The following is a 23,138-nucleotide window of genomic DNA, read 5'->3' as shown; positions in this document are numbered from 1 at the left end:
AGGTAACGCCCCGCAGGGAACCATGTAGACGAAAAATGTAAGAAAAGTTAATAAAATCTGTCACCCTATGTACCCTAAAATGGTACCATTGAAAAATACAACTCGTCCTGCAAAAAACGAGCCCTCATATACATGGAAAGTCAAACAGGTTATGTCGTATGGAACGTGATGATGCAAAATAAAAAAAACTTTCAATTCAGGGTCCAAAATTAGCTGGGCTTGAAGGGGTTCAGCAGAATGGCGCAGGCCACAGTGGTCATGGGGGGCATGCCGACTTCATGACGCTTGGGTCAAAGTATCACAACAATGGCGCACCCAACGTGACCAATCTCAGGCCTCAGTGGTGACCCCTGGGCACAGGATGGTGGAGAAGATGCTGAAGAGGTTACAGGGGGGAAAGAAAATCAGGAGCCCAGTAGAGAAAGGGCGAGTAGCCATCTTTATTATTGTTGTCTTCTCTGGGCCTCCGCTTATTATACCCTGGGCCTCCCCTTATTATACCCTGAGCCTCCGCTTATTATACCCTGGGCCATGGACCTTCGCTTATTATACCCTGGGCCTCTGCTTATTATACCCTGGGCCTTGGGCTTCTGCTTATTATACGCCGGGCATTGGGCCTCTGCTTATTATACCCTGGGCCTCCGCTTATTATACCCTGGACCTTGGGCCTCCGCTTATTATACCCTGGGCCTCTGCTTATTATACCCTGGGCCTCCGCTTATTATACCCTGGGCCTCCGCCTATTATACCCTGGGCCTTGGGCCTCCGCTTATTATACCCTGGGCCTCCCCTTATTATACCCCGGGCCTCGGGCCTGTGCTGGTTTGGACCCAGAATTTTCTCCTGTAACTTTTTGCAGTGGATGTGGAGCTATTGGACCTGCCCCTATATAACACTAGACGTATACGGCTGTACAACACATATATATATATTTACTATACACATTGGAACATCTATTGACAGAACGTAGCGATCCACTCCAGTACAGAGAGAGATAAGACGTCTCCAGATCAGGTCCATCTACTCCTCAAGGTGCACGCGTTCCTTTCACCCCACAAAGTCGATGAAAGAGAGAACCTGGGCGCCAAGTGCACCTCTCCGAATAGATCGGCCTCCGCCCCTCGTGGCCCCTTACATTACACTTCTGTCCTGTCCACTGTCACAAATAGAGAAAAGAGGATGTGAAGGTGCCGCGTCGTAACGCGCCGGGGCTGAAAACTGCCGGGGGCCTGGGCAGGGCGTTATCTGCAGGAGCAGCTCTCCACTGACATATTGGGGTACACCTTCAGCACCACGTTACGACTCTCATCCAGGAAAAGGACGCTGAGGGCGCTCATCCGTTCCGGCGTACAGCAAGGCTCGGGGACACCGGGGATGATACCGACGGCCTTGACTATGCTCTGTATGGTGGCGTGGTTGGATGGGCGCACCACCTGCAACAGAAAGGGAAAGTCATGAAAAACATACAGATACGTCATTGCCCAAACCCTTCTTATCAGATACAGCGCCCCCGTCATCAGAGGGTTGTGTCTGGTATTGCAGAAGTCAGTAGAGATGAGTTGCAATAGAAGATACAGTGGTGACGGTTCTGGAGTCAGGATCGGGTTGTTAGCCACAGAATCCTGCAGACAAGGGTGTGGGGTATTCAGAGGGGCTGATGGTGACTACACTGGCCAGGGGATGGCAATCAATACTAGGGGTCTGGGGGTCACTGCCCACTGGGCACATGGCCGATCTCCGGGACCAGCGGCCCATCCTCCACACTGGAGGAATTCCCATCACAATGACAACCTATAAAGCACAAAGTTTATGGCCCAGAAAAGGGGAGTAATTAGCGCGCCCTTAATATACTGCCCCCTTAAATTCCAGAATGGCTACGAGCCCCCAAGGCACAGGCCGGGCTTATAAACCTAAGGAGCCCCGTGGGGGACGATGAATCTACAAACAAGAAGAAAACCCATCTGGTGTAACGCAACGATGACGGCTTCACCTCAGATCTGTAAAATACTGTAGGCACGCCGCTTGCTCATAACGTCTAAGAACCCGCTCGCTCAAAACTTGTGTTCTCAGGGCATAGGGCCAAACATTATATACCATAGCTGTCATGTGCTCATTAATCCACCAGGTGGTGCTGTAATGTATTGTAAGTGCAAAGACGTCTATAGAGAGTCAAGTGTCTACTAAGCTACAGAGCGATGGTATACAGCGATATATACTGAGGTATACATTAACCCCTTCACTCCACAACATGGACTTAATCTGATAGGGATTTCAGTAACCTGCAGAATAGTGAGCGCAGCTCAGGAGTGTCAGCCCAGTCCTGCAGGTAGATAGGTTACTGTCACCAGAACCAGCATATCACCCAAGTCTGCAGATAGATAGGTTACTGTCACCAGGACCAGTATATCACCCCAGCCCTGCAGATAGATAGGTTACTGTCACCAGAACCAGTATATCACCCCAGCCCTGCAGATAGATAGGTTACTGTCACCAGAACCAGTATATCACCCCAGCCCTGCAGATAGATAGGTTACTGTCACCAGAACCAGCATATCACCCCAGTCCTGCAGATAGATAGGTTACTGTCACCAGAACCAGCATATCACCCCAGCCCTGCAGATAGATAGGTTACTGTCACCAGAACCAGCATATCACCCCAGCCCTGCAGATAGATAGGTTACTGTCACCAGAACCAGCATATCACCCCAGCCCTGCAGATAGATAGGTTACTGTCACCAGAACCAGCATATCACCCCAGCCCTACAGATAGATAGGTTACTGTCACCAGAACCAGCATATCACCCCAGCCCTGCAGATAGATAGGTTACTGTCACCAGAACCAGCATATCACCTCAGTCCTGCAGATAGCTAGGTTACTGTACCAGACCCAGCATATCACCCCAGTCCTGCAGATAGATAGGTTACTGTCACCAGAACCAGCATATCACCCCAGCCCTGCAGATAGATAGGTTACTGTCACCAGACCCAGCATATCACCCCAGCCCTGCAGATAGATAGGTTACTGTCACCAGAACCAGCATATCACCCCAGCCCTGCAGATACATAGGTTACTGTCACCAGAACCAGCATATCACCACAGCCCTGCAGATAGATAGGTTACTGTCACCAGACCCAGCATATCACCCCAGCCCTGCAGATAGATAGGTTACTGTCACCAGAACCAGTATATCACCCCAGCCCTGCAGATAGACAGGTTACTGTCACCAGACCCAGCATATCACCCCAGCCCTGCAGATAGATAGGTTACTGTCACCAGACCCAGCATATCACCCCAGCCCTGCAGATAGATAGGTTACTGTCACCAGAACCAGCATATCACCCCAGCCCTGCAGATACATAGGTTACTGTCACCAGAACCAGCATATCACCACAGCCCTGCAGATAGATAGGTTACTGTCACCAGACCCAGCATATCACCCCAGCCCTGCAGATAGATAGGTTACTGTCACCAGAACCAGTATATCACCCCAGCCCTGCAGATAGATAGGTTACTGTCACCAGAACCAGTATATCACCCCAGCCCTGCAGATAGACAGGTTACTGTCACCAGACCCAGCATATCACCCCAGCCCTGCAGATAGATAGGTTACTGTCACCAGAACCAGCATATCACCCCAGCCCTGCAGATAGATAGGTTACTGTCACCAGAACCAGCATATCACCCCAGCCCTGCAGATAGACAGGTTACTGTCACCAGACCCCAGCATATCACCCCAGCCCTGCAGATAGATAGGTTACTGTCACCAGAACCAGCATATCACCCCAGCCCTGCAGATAGATAGGTTACTGTCACCAGAACTAGAATATCACCCCAGCCCTGCAGATAGATAGGTTACTGTCACCAGAACCAGCATATCACCCCAGCCCTGCAGATAGATAGGTTACTGTCACCAGAATCAGCATATCACCCCAGCCCTGCAGATAGATAGGTTACTGTCACCAGAACTAGAATATCACCCCAGCCCTGCAGATCGATAGGTTACTGTCACCAGAACCAGCATATCACCCCAGCCCAGCAGATAGATAGGTTACTGTCACCAGAACCAGCATATCACCCCAGCCCTGCAGATAGATAGGTTACTGTCACCAGAACTAGAATATCACCCCAGCCCTGCAGATAGATAGGTTACTGTCACCAGAACCAGCATATCACCCCAGCCCTGCAGATAGATAGGTTACTGTCACCAGAACCAGCATATCACCCCAGCCCTGCAGATAGATAGGTTACTGTCACCAGAATCAGCATATCACCCCAGCCCTGCAGATAGATAGGTTACTGTCACCAGAACTAGAATATCACCCCAGCCCTGCAGATCGATAGGTTACTGTCACCAGAACCAGCATATCACCCCAGCCCTGCAGATAGATAGGTTACTGTCACCAGAACCAGCATATCACCTCAGTCCTGCAGATAGCTAGGTTACTGTACCAGACCCAGCATATCACCCCAGTCCTGCAGATAGATAGGTTACTGTCACCAGAACCAGCATATCACCCCAGCCCTGCAGATAGATAGGTTACTGTCACCAGACCCAGCATATCACCCCAGCCCTGCAGATAGATAGGTTACTGTCACCAGAACCAGCATATCACCCCAGCCCTGCAGATACATAGGTTACTGTCACCAGAACCAGCATATCACCACAGCCCTGCAGATAGATAGGTTACTGTCACCAGACCCAGCATATCACCCCAGCCCTGCAGATAGATAGGTTACTGTCACCAGAACCAGTATATCACCCCAGCCCTGCAGATAGACAGGTTACTGTCACCAGACCCAGCATATCACCCCAGCCCTGCAGATAGATAGGTTACTGTCACCAGACCCAGCATATCACCCCAGCCCTGCAGATAGATAGGTTACTGTCACCAGAACCAGCATATCACCCCAGCCCTGCAGATACATAGGTTACTGTCACCAGAACCAGCATATCACCACAGCCCTGCAGATAGATAGGTTACTGTCACCAGACCCAGCATATCACCCCAGCCCTGCAGATAGATAGGTTACTGTCACCAGAACCAGTATATCACCCCAGCCCTGCAGATAGATAGGTTACTGTCACCAGAACCAGTATATCACCCCAGCCCTGCAGATAGACAGGTTACTGTCACCAGACCCAGCATATCACCCCAGCCCTGCAGATAGATAGGTTACTGTCACCAGAACCAGCATATCACCCCAGCCCTGCAGATAGATAGGTTACTGTCACCAGAACCAGCATATCACCCCAGCCCTGCAGATAGACAGGTTACTGTCACCAGACCCCAGCATATCACCCCAGCCCTGCAGATAGATAGGTTACTGTCACCAGAACCAGCATATCACCCCAGCCCTGCAGATAGATAGGTTACTGTCACCAGAACTAGAATATCACCCCAGCCCTGCAGATAGATAGGTTACTGTCACCAGAACCAGCATATCACCCCAGCCCTGCAGATAGATAGGTTACTGTCACCAGAATCAGCATATCACCCCAGCCCTGCAGATAGATAGGTTACTGTCACCAGAACTAGAATATCACCCCAGCCCTGCAGATCGATAGGTTACTGTCACCAGAACCAGCATATCACCCCAGCCCAGCAGATAGATAGGTTACTGTCACCAGAACCAGCATATCACCCCAGCCCTGCAGATAGATAGGTTACTGTCACCAGAACTAGAATATCACCCCAGCCCTGCAGATAGATAGGTTACTGTCACCAGAACCAGCATATCACCCCAGCCCTGCAGATAGATAGGTTACTGTCACCAGAACCAGCATATCACCCCAGCCCTGCAGATAGATAGGTTACTGTCACCAGAATCAGCATATCACCCCAGCCCTGCAGATAGATAGGTTACTGTCACCAGAACTAGAATATCACCCCAGCCCTGCAGATCGATAGGTTACTGTCACCAGAACCAGCATATCACCCCAGCCCTGCAGATAGATAGGTTACTGTCACCAGAACCAGCATATCACCTCAGTCCTGCAGATAGCTAGGTTACTGTACCAGACCCAGCATATCACCCCAGTCCTGCAGATAGATAGGTTACTGTCACCAGAACCAGCATATCACCCCAGCCCTGCAGATAGATAGGTTACTGTCACCAGACCCAGCATATCACCCCAGCCCTGCAGATAGATAGGTTACTGTCACCAGAACCAGCATATCACCCCAGCCCTGCAGATACATAGGTTACTGTCACCAGAACCAGCATATCACCACAGCCCTGCAGATAGATAGGTTACTGTCACCAGACCCAGCATATCACCCCAGCCCTGCAGATAGATAGGTTACTGTCACCAGAACCAGTATATCACCCCAGCCCTGCAGATAGACAGGTTACTGTCACCAGACCCAGCATATCACCCCAGCCCTGCAGATAGATAGGTTACTGTCACCAGAACCAGCATATCACCCCAGCCCTGCAGATAGATAGGTTACTGTCACCAGAACCAGCATATCACCCCAGCCCTGCAGATAGACAGGTTACTGTCACCAGACCCCAGCATATCACCCCAGCCCTGCAGATAGATAGGTTACTGTCACCAGAACCAGCATATCACCCCAGCCCTGCAGATAGATAGGTTACTGTCACCAGAACTAGAATATCACCCCAGCCCTGCAGATAGATAGGTTACTGTCACCAGAACCAGCATATCACCCCAGCCCTGCAGATAGATAGGTTACTGTCACCAGAATCAGCATATCACCCCAGCCCTGCAGATAGATAGGTTACTGTCACCAGAACTAGAATATCACCCCAGCCCTGCAGATCGATAGGTTACTGTCACCAGAACCAGCATATCACCCCAGCCCAGCAGATAGATAGGTTACTGTCACCAGAACCAGCATATCACCCCAGCCCTGCAGATAGATAGGTTACTGTCACCAGAACTAGAATATCACCCCAGCCCTGCAGATAGATAGGTTACTGTCACCAGAACCAGCATATCACCCCAGCCCTGCAGATAGATAGGTTACTGTCACCAGAACCAGCATATCACCCCAGCCCTGCAGATAGATAGGTTACTGTCACCAGAATCAGCATATCACCCCAGCCCTGCAGATAGATAGGTTACTGTCACCAGAACTAGAATATCACCCCAGCCCTGCAGATCGATAGGTTACTGTCACCAGAACCAGCATATCACCCCAGCCCAGCAGATAGATAGGTTACTGTCACCAGAACCAGCATATCACCCCAGCCCTGAAGATAGATAGGTTACTGTCACCAGACCCAGCATATCACCCCAGTCCTGCAGATAGATAGGTTACTGTCACCAGAACCAGCATATCACCCCAGCCCTGAAGATAGATAGGTTACTGTCACCAGAACCAGCATATCACCCCAGCCCTGCAGATAGATAGGTTACTGTCACCAGAACCAGCATATCACCCCAGTCCTGCAGATACATAGGTTACTGTCACCAGACCCAGCATATCACCCCAGCCCTGCAGATAGATAGGTTACTGTCACCAGAACCAGCATATCACCCCAGCCCTGCAGATAGATAGGTTACTGTCACCAGAACCAGTATATCACCCCAGCCCTGCAGATAGATAGGTTACTGTCACCAGAACCAGCATATCACCCCAGCCCTGCAGATAGATAGGTTACTGTCACCAGACCCAGCATATCACCCCAGCCCTGCAGATAGATAGGTTACTGTCAGCAGAACCAGCATATCACCCCAGCCCTGCAGATAGATAGGTTACTGTCAGCAGAACCAGCATATCACCCCAGCCCTGCAGATAGATAGGTTACTGTCACCAGAACCAGCATATCACCCCAGTCCTGCAGATAGATAGGTTACTGTCACCAGAACCAGCATATCACCCCAGCCCAGCAGATAGATAGGTTACTGTCACCAGAACCAGCATATCACCCCAGCCCTGCAGATAGATAGGTTACTGTCACCAGAACCAGCATATCACCCCAGCCCTACAGATAGATAGGTTACTGTCACCAGAACCAGCATATCACCCCAGCCCTGCAGATAGATAGGTTACTGTCACCAGAACCAGCATATCACCCCAGCCCTGCAGATACATAGGTTACTGTCACCAGAACCAGCATATCACCACAGCCCTGCAGATAGATAGGTTACTGTCACCAGACCCAGCATATCACCCCAGCCCTGCAGATAGATAGGTTACTGTCACCAGAACCAGTATATCACCCCAGCCCTGCAGATAGACAGGTTACTGTCACCAGACCCAGCATATCACCCCAGCCCTGCAGATAGATAGGTTACTGTCACCAGAACCAGCATATCACCCCAGCCCTGCAGATAGATAGGTTACTGTCACCAGAACCAGCATATCACCCCAGCCCTGCAGATAGACAGGTTACTGTCACCAGACCCAGCATATCACCCCAGCCCTGCAGATAGATAGGTTACTGTCACCAGAATCAGCATATCACCCCAGCCCTGCAGATAGATAGGTTACTGTCACCAGACCCAGCATATCACCCCAGCCCTGCAGATAGATAGGTTACTGTCACCAGAACCAGCATATCACCCCAGCCCTGCAGATAGATAGGTTACTGTCACCAGAACTAGAATATCACCCCAGCCCTGCAGATAGATAGGTTACTGTCACCAGAACCAGCATATCACCCCAGCCCTGCAGATAGATAGGTTACTGTCACCAGAACCAGCATATCACCCCAGCCCTGCAGATAGATAGGTTACTGTCACCAGAACCAGCATATCACCCCAGCCCAGCAGATAGATAGGTTACTGTCACCAGAACCAGCATATCACCCCAGCCCTGAAGATAGATAGGTTACTGTCACCAGAACCAGCATATCACCCCAGTCCTGCAGATAGATAGGTTACTGTCACCAGAACCAGCATATCACCCCAGCCCTGAAGATAGATAGGTTACTGTCACCAGACCCAGCATATCACCCCAGCCCTGCAGATAGATAGGTTACAGTCACCAGAACCAGCATATCACCCCAGCCCTGCAGATAGATAGGTTACTGTCACCAGAACCAGCATATCACCCCAGCCCTGCAGATAGATAGGTTACTGTCACCAGAACCAGCATATCACCCCAGTCCTGCAGATACATAGGTTACTGTCACCAGACCCAGCATATCACCCCAGCCCTGCAGATAGATAGGTTACTGTCACCAGAACCAGCATATCACCCCAGCCCTGCAGATAGATAGGTTACTGTCACCAGAACCAGTATATCACCCCAGCCCTGCAGATAGATAGGTTACTGTCACCAGAACCAGCATATCACCCCAGCCCTGCAGATAGATAGGTTACTGTCACCAGACCCAGCATATCACCCCAGCCCTGCAGATAGATAGGTTACTGTCAGCAGAACCAGCATATCACCCCAGCCCTGCAGATAGATAGGTTACTGTCAGCAGAACCAGCATATCACCCCAGCCCTGCAGATAGATAGGTTACTGTCACCAGAACCAGCATATCACCCCAGTCCTGCAGATAGATAGGTTACTGTCACCAGAACCAGCATATCACCCCAGCCCAGCAGATAGATAGGTTACTGTCACCAGACCCAGCATATCACCCCAGCCCTGCAGATAGATAGGTTACTGTCACCAGAACCAGCATATCACCCCAGCCCTGCAGATAGATAGGTTACTGTCACCAGACCCAGCATATCACCCCAGCCCTGCAGATAGATAGGTTACTGTCACCAGAACCAGCATATCACCCCAGCCCTGCAGATAGATAGGTTACTGTCATCAGACCCAGCATATCACCCCAGCCCTGCAGATAGATAGGTTACTGTCACCAGAACCAGCATATCACCCCAGCCCTGCAGATAGATAGGTTACTGTCACCAGAACCAGTATACCACCCCAGCCCTGCAGATAGATAGGTTACTGTCACTAGAACCAGCATATCACCCCAGCCCTGCAGATAGATAGGTTACTGTCACCAGACTCCAGCATATCACCCCAGCCCTGCAGATAGATAGGTTACTGTCACCAGACCCAACATATCACCCCATCCCTGCAGATAGATAGGTTACTGTCACCAGACCCAGCATATCACCCCAGCCCTGCAGATAGATAGGTTACTGTCACCAGAACCAGCATATCACCCCAGCCCTGCAGATAGATAGGTTACTGTCACCAGAACCAGCATATCACCCCAGCCCTGCAGATAGATAGGTTACTGTCACCAGAACCAGCATATCACCCCAGCCCTGCAGATAGATAGGTTACTGTCACCAGAACCAGTATACCACCCCAGCCCTGCAGATAGATAGGTTACTGTCACTAGAACCAGCATATCACCCCAGCCCTGCAGATAGATAGGTTACTGTCACCAGAACCAGTATACCACCCCAGCCCTGCAGATAGATAGGTTACTGTCACCAGAACCAGCATATCACCCCAGCCCTGCAGATAGATAGGTTACTGTCATCAGACCCAGCATATCACCCCAGCCCTGCAGATAGATAGGTTACTGTCACCAGAACCAGCATATCACCCCAGCCCTGCAGATAGATAGGTTACTGTCACCAGACTCCAGCATATCACCCCAGCCCTGCAGATAGATAGGTTACTGTCACCAGACCCAACATATCACCCCATCCCTGCAGATAGATAGGTTACTGTCACCAGACCCAGCATATCACCCCAGCCCTGCAGATAGATAAGTTACTGTCACCAGACCCAGCATATCACCCCAGCCCTGCAGATAGATAGGTTACTGTCACCAGAACCAGCATATCACCCCAGCCCTGCAGATACATAGGTTACTGTCACCAGAACCAGCATATCACCCCAGCCCTGCAGATAGATAGGTTACTGTCACCAGAACCAGCATATCACCCCAGCCCTGCAGATACATAGGTTACTGTCACCAGAACCAGCATATCACCACAGCCCTGCAGATAGATAGGTTACTGTCACCAGACCCAGCATATCACCCCAGCCCTGCAGATAGATAGGTTACTGTCACCAGAACCAGTATATCACCCCAGCCCTGCAGATAGACAGGTTACTGTCACCAGACCCAGCATATCACCCCAGCCCTGCAGATAGATAGGTTACTGTCACCAGAACCAGCATATCACCCCAGCCCTGCAGATAGATAGGTTACTGTCACCAGAACCAGCATATCACCCCAGCCCTGCAGATAGACAGGTTACTGTCACCAGACCCAGCATATCACCCCAGCCCTGCAGATAGATAGGTTACTGTCACCAGAATCAGCATATCACCCCAGCCCTGCAGATAGATAGGTTACTGTCACCAGACCCAGCATATCACCCCAGCCCTGCAGATAGATAGGTTACTGTCACCAGAACCAGCATATCACCCCAGCCCTGCAGATAGATAGGTTACTGTCACCAGAACTAGAATATCACCCCAGCCCTGCAGATCGATAGGTTACTGTCACCAGAACCAGCATATCACCCCAGCCCAGCAGATAGATAGGTTACTGTCACCAGAACCAGCATATCACCCCAGCCCTGAAGATAGATAGGTTACTGTCACCAGACCCAGCATATCACCCCAGTCCTGCAGATAGATAGGTTACTGTCACCAGAACCAGCATATCACCCCAGCCCTGAAGATAGATAGGTTACTGTCACCAGAACCAGCATATCACCCCAGCCCTGCAGATAGATAGGTTACAGTCACCAGAACCAGCATATCACCCCAGCCCTGCAGATAGATAGGTTACTGTCACCAGAACCAGCATATCACCCCAGCCCTGCAGATAGATAGGTTACTGTCACCAGAACCAGCATATCACCCCAGTCCTGCAGATACATAGGTTACTGTCACCAGACCCAGCATATCACCCCAGCCCTGCAGATAGATAGGTTACTGTCACCAGAACCAGCATATCACCCCAGCCCTGCAGATAGATAGGTTACTGTCACCAGAACCAGTATATCACCCCAGCCCTGCAGATAGATAGGTTACTGTCACCAGAACCAGCATATCACCCCAGCCCTGCAGATAGATAGGTTACTGTCACCAGACCCAGCATATCACCCCAGCCCTGCAGATAGATAGGTTACTGTCAGCAGAACCAGCATATCACCCCAGCCCTGCAGATAGATAGGTTACTGTCAGCAGAACCAGCATATCACCCCAGCCCTGCAGATAGATAGGTTACTGTCACCAGAACCAGCATATCACCCCAGTCCTGCAGATAGATAGGTTACTGTCACCAGAACCAGCATATCACCCCAGCCCAGCAGATAGATAGGTTACTGTCACCAGACCCAGCATATCACCCCAGCCCTGCAGATAGATAGGTTACTGTCACCAGAACCAGCATATCACCCCAGCCCTGCAGATAGATAGGTTACTGTCACCAGACCCAGCATATCACCCCAGCCCTGCAGATAGATAGGTTACTGTCACCAGACCCAGCATATCACCCCAGCCCTGCAGATAGATAGGTTACTGTCACCAGACCCAGCATATCACCCCAGCCCTGCAGATAGATAGGTTACTGTCACCAGACCCAGCATATCACCCCAGCCCTGCAGATAGATAGGTTACTGTCATCAGACCCAGCATATCACCCCAGCCCTGCAGATAGATAGGTTACTGTCACCAGAACCAGCATATCACCCCAGCCCTGCAGATAGATAGGTTACTGTCACCAGAACCAGCATATCACCCCAGCCCTGCAGATAGATAGGTTACTGTCACCAGAACCAGCATATCACCCCAGTCCTGCAGATAGATAGGTTACTGTCACCAGAACCAGCATATCACCCCAGCCCTGCAGATAGATAGGTTACTGTCACCAGAACCAGCAAATCACCCCAGCCCTGCAGATAGATAGGTTACTGTCACCAGACCCAGCATATCACCCCAGCCCTGCAGATAGATAGGTTACTGTCACTAGAACCAGCATATCACCCCAGCCCTGCAGATAGATAGGTTACTGTCACCAGAACCAGCATACCACCCCAGCCCTGCAGATAGATAGGTTACTGTCACTAGAACCAGCATATCACCCCAGCCCTGCAGATAGATAGGTTACTGTCACCAGAACCAGCATATCACCCCAGCCCTGCAGATAGATAGGTTACTGTCACCAGAACCAGCATATCACCCCAGCCCTGCAGATAGATAGGTTACTGTCACCAGAACCAGCATACCACCCCAGCCCTGCAGATAGATAGGTTACTGTCACTAGAACCAGCATATCACCCCAGCCCTGCAGATAGATAGGTTACTGTCACCAGACTCCAGCATATCACTCCAGCCCTGCAGATAGATAGGTTACTGTCACCAGACCCAGCATATCACCCCAGCCCTGCAGATAGATAGGTTACTGTCACCAGACCCAGCATATCACCCCAGTCCTGCAGATAGATAGGTTACTGTCACCAGACCCAGCATATCACCCCAGCCCTGCAGATAGATAGGTTACTGTCACCAGAACCAGCATATCACCCCAGCCATGCAGATAGATAGGTTACTGTCACCAGACCCAGCATATCACCCCAGCCCTGCAGATAGATAGGTTACTGTCACCAGACCCAGCATATCACCCCAGCCCTGCAGATAGATAGGTTACTGTCACCAGAACCAGCATATCACCCCAGCCCTGCAGATAGATAGGTTACTGTCGCCAGACCGAGTATATCACCCCAGTTCTGCAGATAGATAGGTTACTGTCACCAGTACCAGCATATCACCCCAATCCTGCAGATAGATAGGTTACTGTCACCAGAACCAGCATATCACCCCAGCCCTGCAGATAGATAGGTTACTGTCACCAGAACCAGCATATCACCCCAGCCCTGCAGATAGATAGGTTACTGTCATCATTGGGTTCAGGTGACCCTAACCTATCTATCTGCAGGTCTTCTATGTATGGTGGGCTCTGGTGACACACTCCCTTTAAGGGTAGTCATTAGTGTTATAGTTCCCAAATACCCCTTTAATATAAAGATGATATAAAGACTCTGTGTGTCAGTGTGATACGGTATATAAGTATTACTACTTACTGCAGAATGGTAACATATATTATGGTGTAATCCCGTCCTCGGGGGGCCGTATAGTAACCTGCACTATTGTAGGGATATGGAATTTATTGGTCCATTTTTATGATTTTTGGGAAGGACAAAACCCAGTAATTCTGCCATTGATGTAGTTTTATTAGGGGGGAGATTCCTGTGCAGTAGTAATAATACGCTGGAGGTTACTGATTAGGCACCAGATATAGTCCACCCTAATAATCCAATGGCCTGACCAAGGAATCCCTCCCCCACCTTGCATGCCTTGGTCTCTTCTTTCTACAGCATTTAAACAGTTAAATGGACTTTATTCGTCTACCATCAGTGCCGAAATCTTCTTCTGAATCTTTGCTTTAAGAAGGTGACACATCGGAAGAAGGTTCTTGAAAAGCCACAATAAAAACACTATACGGCTCCGTTCCCACGGAGTAACGCGCCGCTCATTTGGACACGTAAACACGTGTCAGAGCGCGGCGCTTCAAAACAGATCCCTTTGACTTCAATGGGTGCCGGCATACGCGCGCTACACATTGAAATCGGCGGGAGGCTTTATAACCCAATGATTTCAATGTGTAGCACGCGTCAGCCGGCACCCACTGAAGTCAATGGGATCTGTTTTGAAGCGCCGCGCTCTGACACTTGTTTACGTGTCTAAATTAGTGGCGCGTTACTCCGTGGGAATGATCCCTAAGTATAAGTCGGGCAGCGGTTCCCATGTGGACCATCAATGGTTTGGAAACCTCTTTGAGATCTGGGAACCATCAGTCGCTTTGTTTGGTAAAATGTTAAAGTCTTACCTTCGGCATCGGGAACTCGCAGACCCCGGCGCAGTAATATGCATCGAAGGACTTGGGCGATATAATCCATTCACTCCAGCCAATGTCAGCAAAGTCCACCTTGAGGTATCTCCGGGAGCAGACCCTCGGCTCATCCCATTGACGTCTCCGAGCTTTCTTCATTGTCCTCTCATCAAAGTGGAGGACGGTAGATTTGGGCAAGGTGTCGGCATTGTCGTGCCCCTTCTTCTTGCGCTCCTTCTTTTGGGGCTTTTGTTTCAGTGACTTGTACGTGCTGTCCCACAGGTCCTGTTTGCTATAAGGAACGTACTTCACATCGGGGAGTTCATTATTATGGGTAGAAGCCAGAAACGTGGCGTCCCTCCTCACTCTGCTCTCTGAAGACGCGTTGGGCTGCTGCTTGGCCTCGGCAAGACTTGGCTGGAACGGGTCGTACCTTTGTAAAGTGACCGCCACGCTGTTGGGCTCTGAAATTGCTCTGTCGTTGGCAAACACTAAGATGTACGGGACCTCGCTCGGATTACTTTCATGGATTGGAGCAAATTTATGGCCAAAGTCAATTTCAATGGAAATGAAGAAGTCTTGTTGACGTTGGGCCTCCTTTATGATGCCGGTGATGTCCTTCACATGCCAGGCGCCTTTTTTATTGGCCATGGCGCTGCTAATATTCCACTTTACTAGGCCTAAGTCTGTTTTATGGAGAATACTCTTGAAGATGACGCTGACCCTCTGAGATGGCGGTGGGAGCAGAAGACGACAGGAAGCATTCTTGGAACGTTTGCAGAAGGAATCCCTGGGAGGCCTGGGGCCTTTGTCAGGTCCAAAATGGAGAGTGGCAGCCAAGACAACTTCAGACTGCTGTAGAGATGTTAAGTTGAAGCGATATGTAGGACGGGAAGCCAGGAAATCTGTCAGATAAAGAAGCTTTATTGTATTAGAGGGACAATGTCTGCCAACACGTTATTTTGCATGGACGGATTAAGCACATGGATGTATGGGGTCAGGCCCCTCGATGTGTCTGCATGATTAACTTATCCATAGATGCATTTGTCAGACCTCGGCTATACTGTACTGCTCGCCCTCACCGGAAACCTAAGACACCTTCGGTTAACCAGCTCAGCTCTGGGACCGTTTAACCCTTCAGGACCAACTCAACTCCGGGACCATTTAACCCTTCAGGACCAGCTCAGCTCCGGGACCATTTAACCCTTCAGGACCAGCTCAGCTCCGGGACCATTTAACCCTTCAGGACCAGCTCAGCTCCGGGACCATTTAACCCTTCAGGACCAGCTCAGCTCCGGGACCATTTAACCCTTCAGCCATTTTCACTCTATGGATTTCTGTGGGAGATTTTTAGAAACTTATTGAACTATTACTGAAAGGGAGTGACATTGGCTAATGAAGAATATTATACAAATGGTCGCCAAACTCTGCCCAACACAAGAGTAATAAGAATGGAGGGACTCAATATTATACATAGGCTATCCTCCAGAAGATGACGGGGTCAATGTGTGATTTCATACAGAATTAGCCTTGTTCCCAGTACAGCAATCTACAAGATCATATGAATAGTCCCTGAAACATTGGAGACAATGGCCATGAAGATGCGACTATTATACACACACAGCTCAATGGTGGTCTCTGACAACTGAGCGCCTCACTGATCACCCCCCCAATATCTACCATAATCAACTAAGTCAACTTGCACATTAACTAAGCCATTTTAGTCAGGGGATCCTTAATCTTGTCTTGTAAATTGCTGACCACTGTCCAATCTTGTAGCCCAGTTGGAATAAAAATGGTACTCGTAAAGGCACCACCGCTCCATTCAGTTCACTCAAAGAGGCTGGAAATAGTCAAGTATCACTGAAGTGAATGGAGTATTTCTGACAACCACCTCTAATCAGACTAGGGTACTACCCCCCCCCCCCCCCCTTCTATTGAGCTCATTTGCATATTGCCAAAAACAGTGATATCTCAGCAACAGAGGCAGCAATTCCCAAGGGGAAAACTCTGTTTGATTCAGGTAACACTAACCTATCTATCTGCAGGGCTGGGGTGATATGCTGGGTCTGGTGACAGTAACCTATCTATCTGCAGGGCTGGGGTGATATGCTGGTTCTGGTGACAGTAACCTATCTATCTGCAGGGCTGGGGTGATATGCTGGGTCTGGTGACAGTAACCTATCTATCTGCAGGGCTGGGGTGATATGCTGGGTCTGGTGACAGTAACCTATCTATCTGCAGGACTGGGGTGATATGCTGGGTCTGGTGACAGTAACCTATCTATCTGCAGGGCTGGGGTGATATGCTGGTTCTGGTGACAGTAACCTATCTATCTGCAGGGCTGGGGTGATATGCTGGTTCTGATGACAGTAACCTATCTATCTGCAGGGCTGGGGTGATATGCTGGGTCTGGTGACAGTAACCTATCTATCTGCAGGGCTGGGGTGATATGCTGGTTCTGGTGACAGTAACCTATCTATCTGCAGGGCTGGGGTGATATGCTGGTTCTGATGACAGTAACCTATCTATCTGCAGGGCTGGGGTGATATGCTGGTTCTGATGACAGTAACCTATCTATCTGCAGGGCTGGGGTGATATGCTGGGTCTGGTGACAGTAACCTATCTATCTGCAGGGCTGGGGTGATATACTGGTACTGGTGACAGTAACCTATCTATCTGCAGGGCTGGGGTGATATGCTGGTTCTGGTGACAGTAACCTATCTATCTGCAGGGCTGGGGTGATATGCTGGGTCTGGTGACAGTAACCTATCTATCTGCAGGGCTGGGGTGATATGCTGGGTCTGGTGACAGTAACCTATCTATCTGCAGGACTGGGGTGATATGCTGGGTCTGGTGACAGTAACCTATCTATCTGCAGGGCTGGGGTGATATGCTGGTTCTGGTGACAGTAACCTATCTATCTGCAGGGCTGGGGTGATATGCTGGTTCTGATGACAGTAACCTATCTATCTGCAGGGCTGGGGTGATATGCTGGGTCTGGTGACAGTAACCTATCTATCTGCAGGGCTGGGGTGATATGCTGGTTCTGGTGACAGTAACCTATCTATCTGCAGGGCTGGGGTGATATGCTGGTTCTGATGACAGTAACCTATCTATCTGCAGGGCTGGGGTGATATGCTGGTTCTGATGACAGTAACCTATCTATCTGCAGGGCTGGGGTGATATGCTGGGTCTGGTGACAGTAACCTATCTATCTGCAGGGCTGGGGTGATATACTGGTACTGGTGACAGTAACCTATCTATCTGCAGGGCTGGGGTGATATGCTGGTTCTGGTGACAGTAACCTATCTATCTGCAGGGCTGGGGTGATATGCTGGCTCTGGTGACAGTAACCTATCTATCTGCAGGACTGGGGTGATATGCTGGGTCTGGTGACAGTAACCTATCTATCTGCAGGGATGGGGTGATATGCTGGGTCTAGTGACAGTAACCTATCTATCTGCAGGGCTGGGGTGATATGCTGGGTCTGGTGACAGTAACCTATCTATCTGCAGGGATGGGGTGATATGCTGGGTCTGGTGACAGTAACCTATCTATCTGCAGGGCTGGGGTGATATACTGGTTCTGGTGACAGTAACCTATCTATCTGCAGGGCTGGGGTGATATGCTGGTTCTGGTGACAGTAACCTATCTATCTGCAGGGCTGGGGTGATATGCTGGGTCTGGTGACAGTAACCTATCTATCTGCAGGGCTGGGGTGATATGCTGGTTCTGGTGACAGTAACCTATCTATCTGCAGGGCTGGGGTGATATGCTGGGTCTGGTGACAGTAACCTATCTATCTGCAGGGCTGGGGTGATATGCTGGTTCTGGTGACAGTAACCTATCTATCTGCAGGGCTGGGGTGATATGCTGGGTCTGGTGACAGTAACCTATCTATCTGCAGGGCTGGGGTGATATGCTGGGTCTGGTGACAGTAACCTATCTATCTGCAGGGCTGGGGTGATATGCTGGTTCTGGTGACAGTAACCTATCTATCTGCAGGACTGGGGTGATATGCTGGGTCTGGTGACAGTAACCTATCTATCTGCAGGGCTGGGGTGATATGCTGGTTCTGATGACAGTAACCTATCTATCTGCAGGGCTGGGGTGATATGCTGGGTCTGGTGACAGTAACCTATCTATCTGCAGGGCTGGGGTGATATGCTGGGTCTGGTGACAGTAACCTATCTATCTGCAGGGCTGAACTTTGTACCCTGGACCTGAGCTTTGCTCTCCGGGGATAGTGAGGGGGGTATTTGGGGTACTTCACTGACTCTACTATTTCTATCCTTGTTCTACATCACAAATGTCCTGTAATAGAGGACGGGGAATCTGCACAGTGTGAACTCCAATCTATGATCCTCCCGTCTATAGTAACATTGGATTGTTTCTACCACTGCTTGTATTTCGGGAGCCCCCTTGTCAGTGATACATTGCAGTGTGCTATGGGCAGGGGCAGGTCCTTGTAGCCCTGATGCAGATGCTGCACATATTAGAGATTACCTTGTGCTGTCAGATCTGTCTCATGACGGACATCACTGAATCCCAAACTCCCTCCTTGTACTTCCAGGTAAGTCGTTGTTATCGATGACCTGCCATTATGAGAGCGCGGCGACACTCCGGCACGGCCACTACCAGTGTACAGAACATTCTGCTTCCTTGTGTATTTGCAGCACCGGAGTCGGCTGGGATGAGCTGATCATGGGGGTGTTGGAGCTATTCTGAGGACAGGTCACCATGCGAAGGACCCATCGGAGACCTGAAAGTCCCTTTAAATTGGGTTCTATCATGGTTTCCATCTTTCTGCTGACAAGGTCTCTGATGACAGTGTGAACTAAGTCTAACAAGCCATCAGCTACTGTACAGGTGTGTGGCTATAAATAAGGGGTGACCTGTCCATGTGCCCTGGGGTTATGTCTGATCTGATGACTGTCACCAGGTGGCCACTATCATACACCATGATGCCACTCTATGAGGACTTCCTCAGACACAGCAGTGACCTGTCCATGTGCCCCGGGGTTACGTCTGATCTGATGACTGTCACCTGGCGGCCACTATCATACACCATGATGCTACTCTATGAGGACCTTCCTCAGACACAGCCGTGACCTGTCCATGTGCCCAGGGGTTACGTCTGATCTGATGACTGTCACCTGGTGGCCACTATCATACACCATGATGCCACTCTATGAGGACTTCCTCAGACACAGCAGTGACCTGTCCATGTGCCCCGGGGTTACGTCTGATCTGATGACTGTCACCTGGCAGCCACTATCATACACCATGATGCTACTCTATGAGGACCTTCCTCAGACACAGCCGTGACCTGTCCATGTGCCCAGGGGTTACGTCTGATCTGATGACTGTCACCTGGTGGCCACTATCATACACCATGATGCCACTCTATGAGGACCTTCCTCAGACACAGCCGTGACCTGTACATGTGCCTGGGGTTACGTCTGATCTGATGACTGTCACCTGGTGGCCACTATCATACACCATGATGCCACTCTATGAGGACCCTCCTCAGACACAGCCGTGACCTGTACATGTGCCTGGGGTTACGTCTGATCTGATGACTGTCACCTGGTGGCCACTATCATACACCATGATGCCACTCTATGAGGACTTCCTCAGACACAGCAGTGACCTGTCCATGTGCCCCGGGGTTACGTCTGATCTGATGACTGTCACCTGGCAGCCACTATCATACACCATGATGCTACTCTATGAGGACCTTCCTCAGACACAGCCGTGACCTGTCCATGTGCCCAGGGGTTACGTCTGATCTGATGACTGTCACCTGGTGGCCACTATCATACACCATGATGCCACTCTATGAGGACCCTCCTCAGACACAGCCGTGACCTTTCCATGTGCCCCGGGGTTACGTCTGATCTGATGACTGTCACCTGGCGGCCACTATCATACACCATGATGCCACTCTATGAGGACCTTCCTCAGACACAGCCGTGACCTGTCCATGTGCCTGGGGTTACGTCTGATCTGATGACTGTCACCTGGTGGCCACTATCATACACCATGATGCCACTCTATGAGGACCATCCTCAGACACAGCCGTGACCTGTCCATGTGCCCTGGGGTTACATCTGATCTGATGACTGTCACCAGGTGACCACTATCATACACCATGATGCCACTCTCTGAGGACCTCTCTCAGACACAGCAGTGACCTGTCCATGTGCCTGGGGTTACGTCTGATCTGATGACTGTCACCAGGTGACCACTATCATACACCATGATGCCACTCTCTGAGGACCTCTCTCAGACACGGCCGTGCCCTGTCCATGTGCTCGGGGGTTACGTCTGATCTGATGACTGTCACCTGGCGGCCACTATCATACATCATAATGCCACTCTATGAGGACCATCCTCAGACACAGCAGTGACCTGTCCATGTGCCCGGGGGTTACGTCTGATCTGATGACTGTCACCTGGCGGCCACTATCATACACCATGATGCCACTCTCTGAGGACCTCTCTCAGACACGGCCGTGACCTGTCCATGTGCCTGGGGTTACGTCTGATCTGATGACTGTCACCAGGTGACCACTATCATACACCATGATGCCACTCTCTGAGGACCTCTCTCAGACACGGCCGTGCCCTGTCCATGTGCTCGGGGGTTACGTCTGATCTGATGACTGTCACCTGGCGGCCACTATCATACACCATGATGCCACTCTATGAGGACCTTCCTCAGACACAGCCGTGACCTGTCCATGTGCCCCGGGGGTTACGTCTGATCTGATGACTGTCACCTGGCGGCCACTATCATACATCATAATGCCACTCTATGAGGACCTTCCTCAGACACAGCAGTGACCTGTCCATGTGCCCTGGGGTTACATCTGATCTGATGACTGTCACCAGGTGGCCACTATCATACACCATGATGCCACTCTATGAGGACCTTCCTCAGACACAGCCGTGACCTGTCCATGTGCCCGGGGGTTACGTCTGATCTGATGACTGTAACCTGGCGGCCACTATCATATACCATGATGCCACTCTATGAGGACTTTCCTCAGACATGGCCGACCTGTGGCATTGCCTTACATGACAGATGTTTCTCCCACCCCCTAGGGGTCCAGTCTTACCTGGCTGTGCCCGGAAGCTCCGCACGGTGTTCCCATCCTGGGGACGACTTCCCTCCCGGCTGTACTTCTCATAGAGCTTCATCATGTGTGATGACAGGGGGTCGGTGGCGGGGCTCAGCATCCCCGGAGCAGGGCTCTCTTTAAGGTTTGGGTCAGCGCCCGGGGGTGTCTTGCCTCTGCCCATGGTCAGGAACAGTAATAGCATCCAATAGTGAGACATGATTGTTGGTCCAGTGATGGGTCCGCGATGTACTTGTGAGCAGTCGTGTCTGGCGTCTCCTCTGCTGGCTGTCACTAGATGATGCCTGTCGAGCTCTCGCTTTCTCCCGGGTGTCACATTCAAAGCTCAGCTTACAGCTCCTACACGGGGGCTGGGAGGAGTGCGGCTCGCCCTTCCCGCCCAATCACCACTCACCTCATGCTAGTTGTGGCCGCTCACCATCACACTATTATTACAGCCGGGGGCTTCACTTACACATCCATCTAATCCCATCCCATCACCCAAGAGGTATTAACTGCGCCCCGCGCCCTGCACATGTCTCCTCCATTATATATATACAGTGCACCAAACATCCGAAACCGCAAACATATCCCAGAATAGTCCAATATATATGACAAGAGCGTCCATACTGTGTGACCCTGCACGACATCATATATCATCACATTGTACGGTGACCCTGATCCCGAATAATACACAAGTATAAGACCCCAAGAGAACGGCGCAAATATAGCTCATGTATCTCATCCGTATTACTGTATGTTACACATATATCTCATCATATACACAGTGTATTATATATATATATATATATATATATATATATATATATATACCTCCTCATTATTATCTATACACATACTATATACAAATACTATATACTACAATAATGTCACTTTGCAAAAACTTCGGCTGTGTCTATCTAAGAAATTGGATATTATAGTCCTAGGAGCCCTGACAGTGTCATACACTATGTATTATAGATATATAGTCCTAGGAGCCCTGACAGTGTCATACACTATGTATTATAGATATATATAGTCCTAGGAGTCCTGACAGTGTCATACACTATGTATTATAGATATATATAGTCCTAGGGGCCCTGACAGTGTCATACACTATGTATTATAGATATATATATAGTCCTAGGAGCCCTGACCGTGTCATACACTATGTATTATAGATATATATAGTCCTAGGAGCCCTGAC

At 50.2% G+C, this 23,138-nt stretch overlaps 1 protein-coding gene across 1 annotated transcript; it reads right to left on the bottom strand.

Moving 5' to 3' along the window:
- Positions 1 to 1,200: 1,200 nt before the first annotated feature.
- On the bottom strand, positions 1,201 to 22,151 carry GDF10 (growth differentiation factor 10). The gene is made up of 3 exons (XM_075288051.1): positions 21,932 to 22,151; positions 14,802 to 15,709; positions 1,201 to 1,433 (listed from the first exon to the last, which is right to left on the bottom strand). Exons 1-3 carry the CDS (start codon positions 22,149 to 22,151, stop codon positions 1,242 to 1,244), a joined length of 1,320 nt encoding a protein of 439 aa, XP_075144152.1. The 3' UTR covers positions 1,201 to 1,241.
- Between the last annotated feature and the right edge of the window lie 987 nt (positions 22,152 to 23,138).

The sequence above is a fragment of the Leptodactylus fuscus genome, chromosome 10, assembly GCF_031893055.1.
Source record: "Leptodactylus fuscus isolate aLepFus1 chromosome 10, aLepFus1.hap2, whole genome shotgun sequence".
NCBI lineage: Eukaryota > Metazoa > Chordata > Amphibia > Anura > Leptodactylidae > Leptodactylus > Leptodactylus fuscus.
Note: the sequence above shows the minus strand (reverse complement) of the source record. Positions and strands in the feature narration are given on the sequence as shown.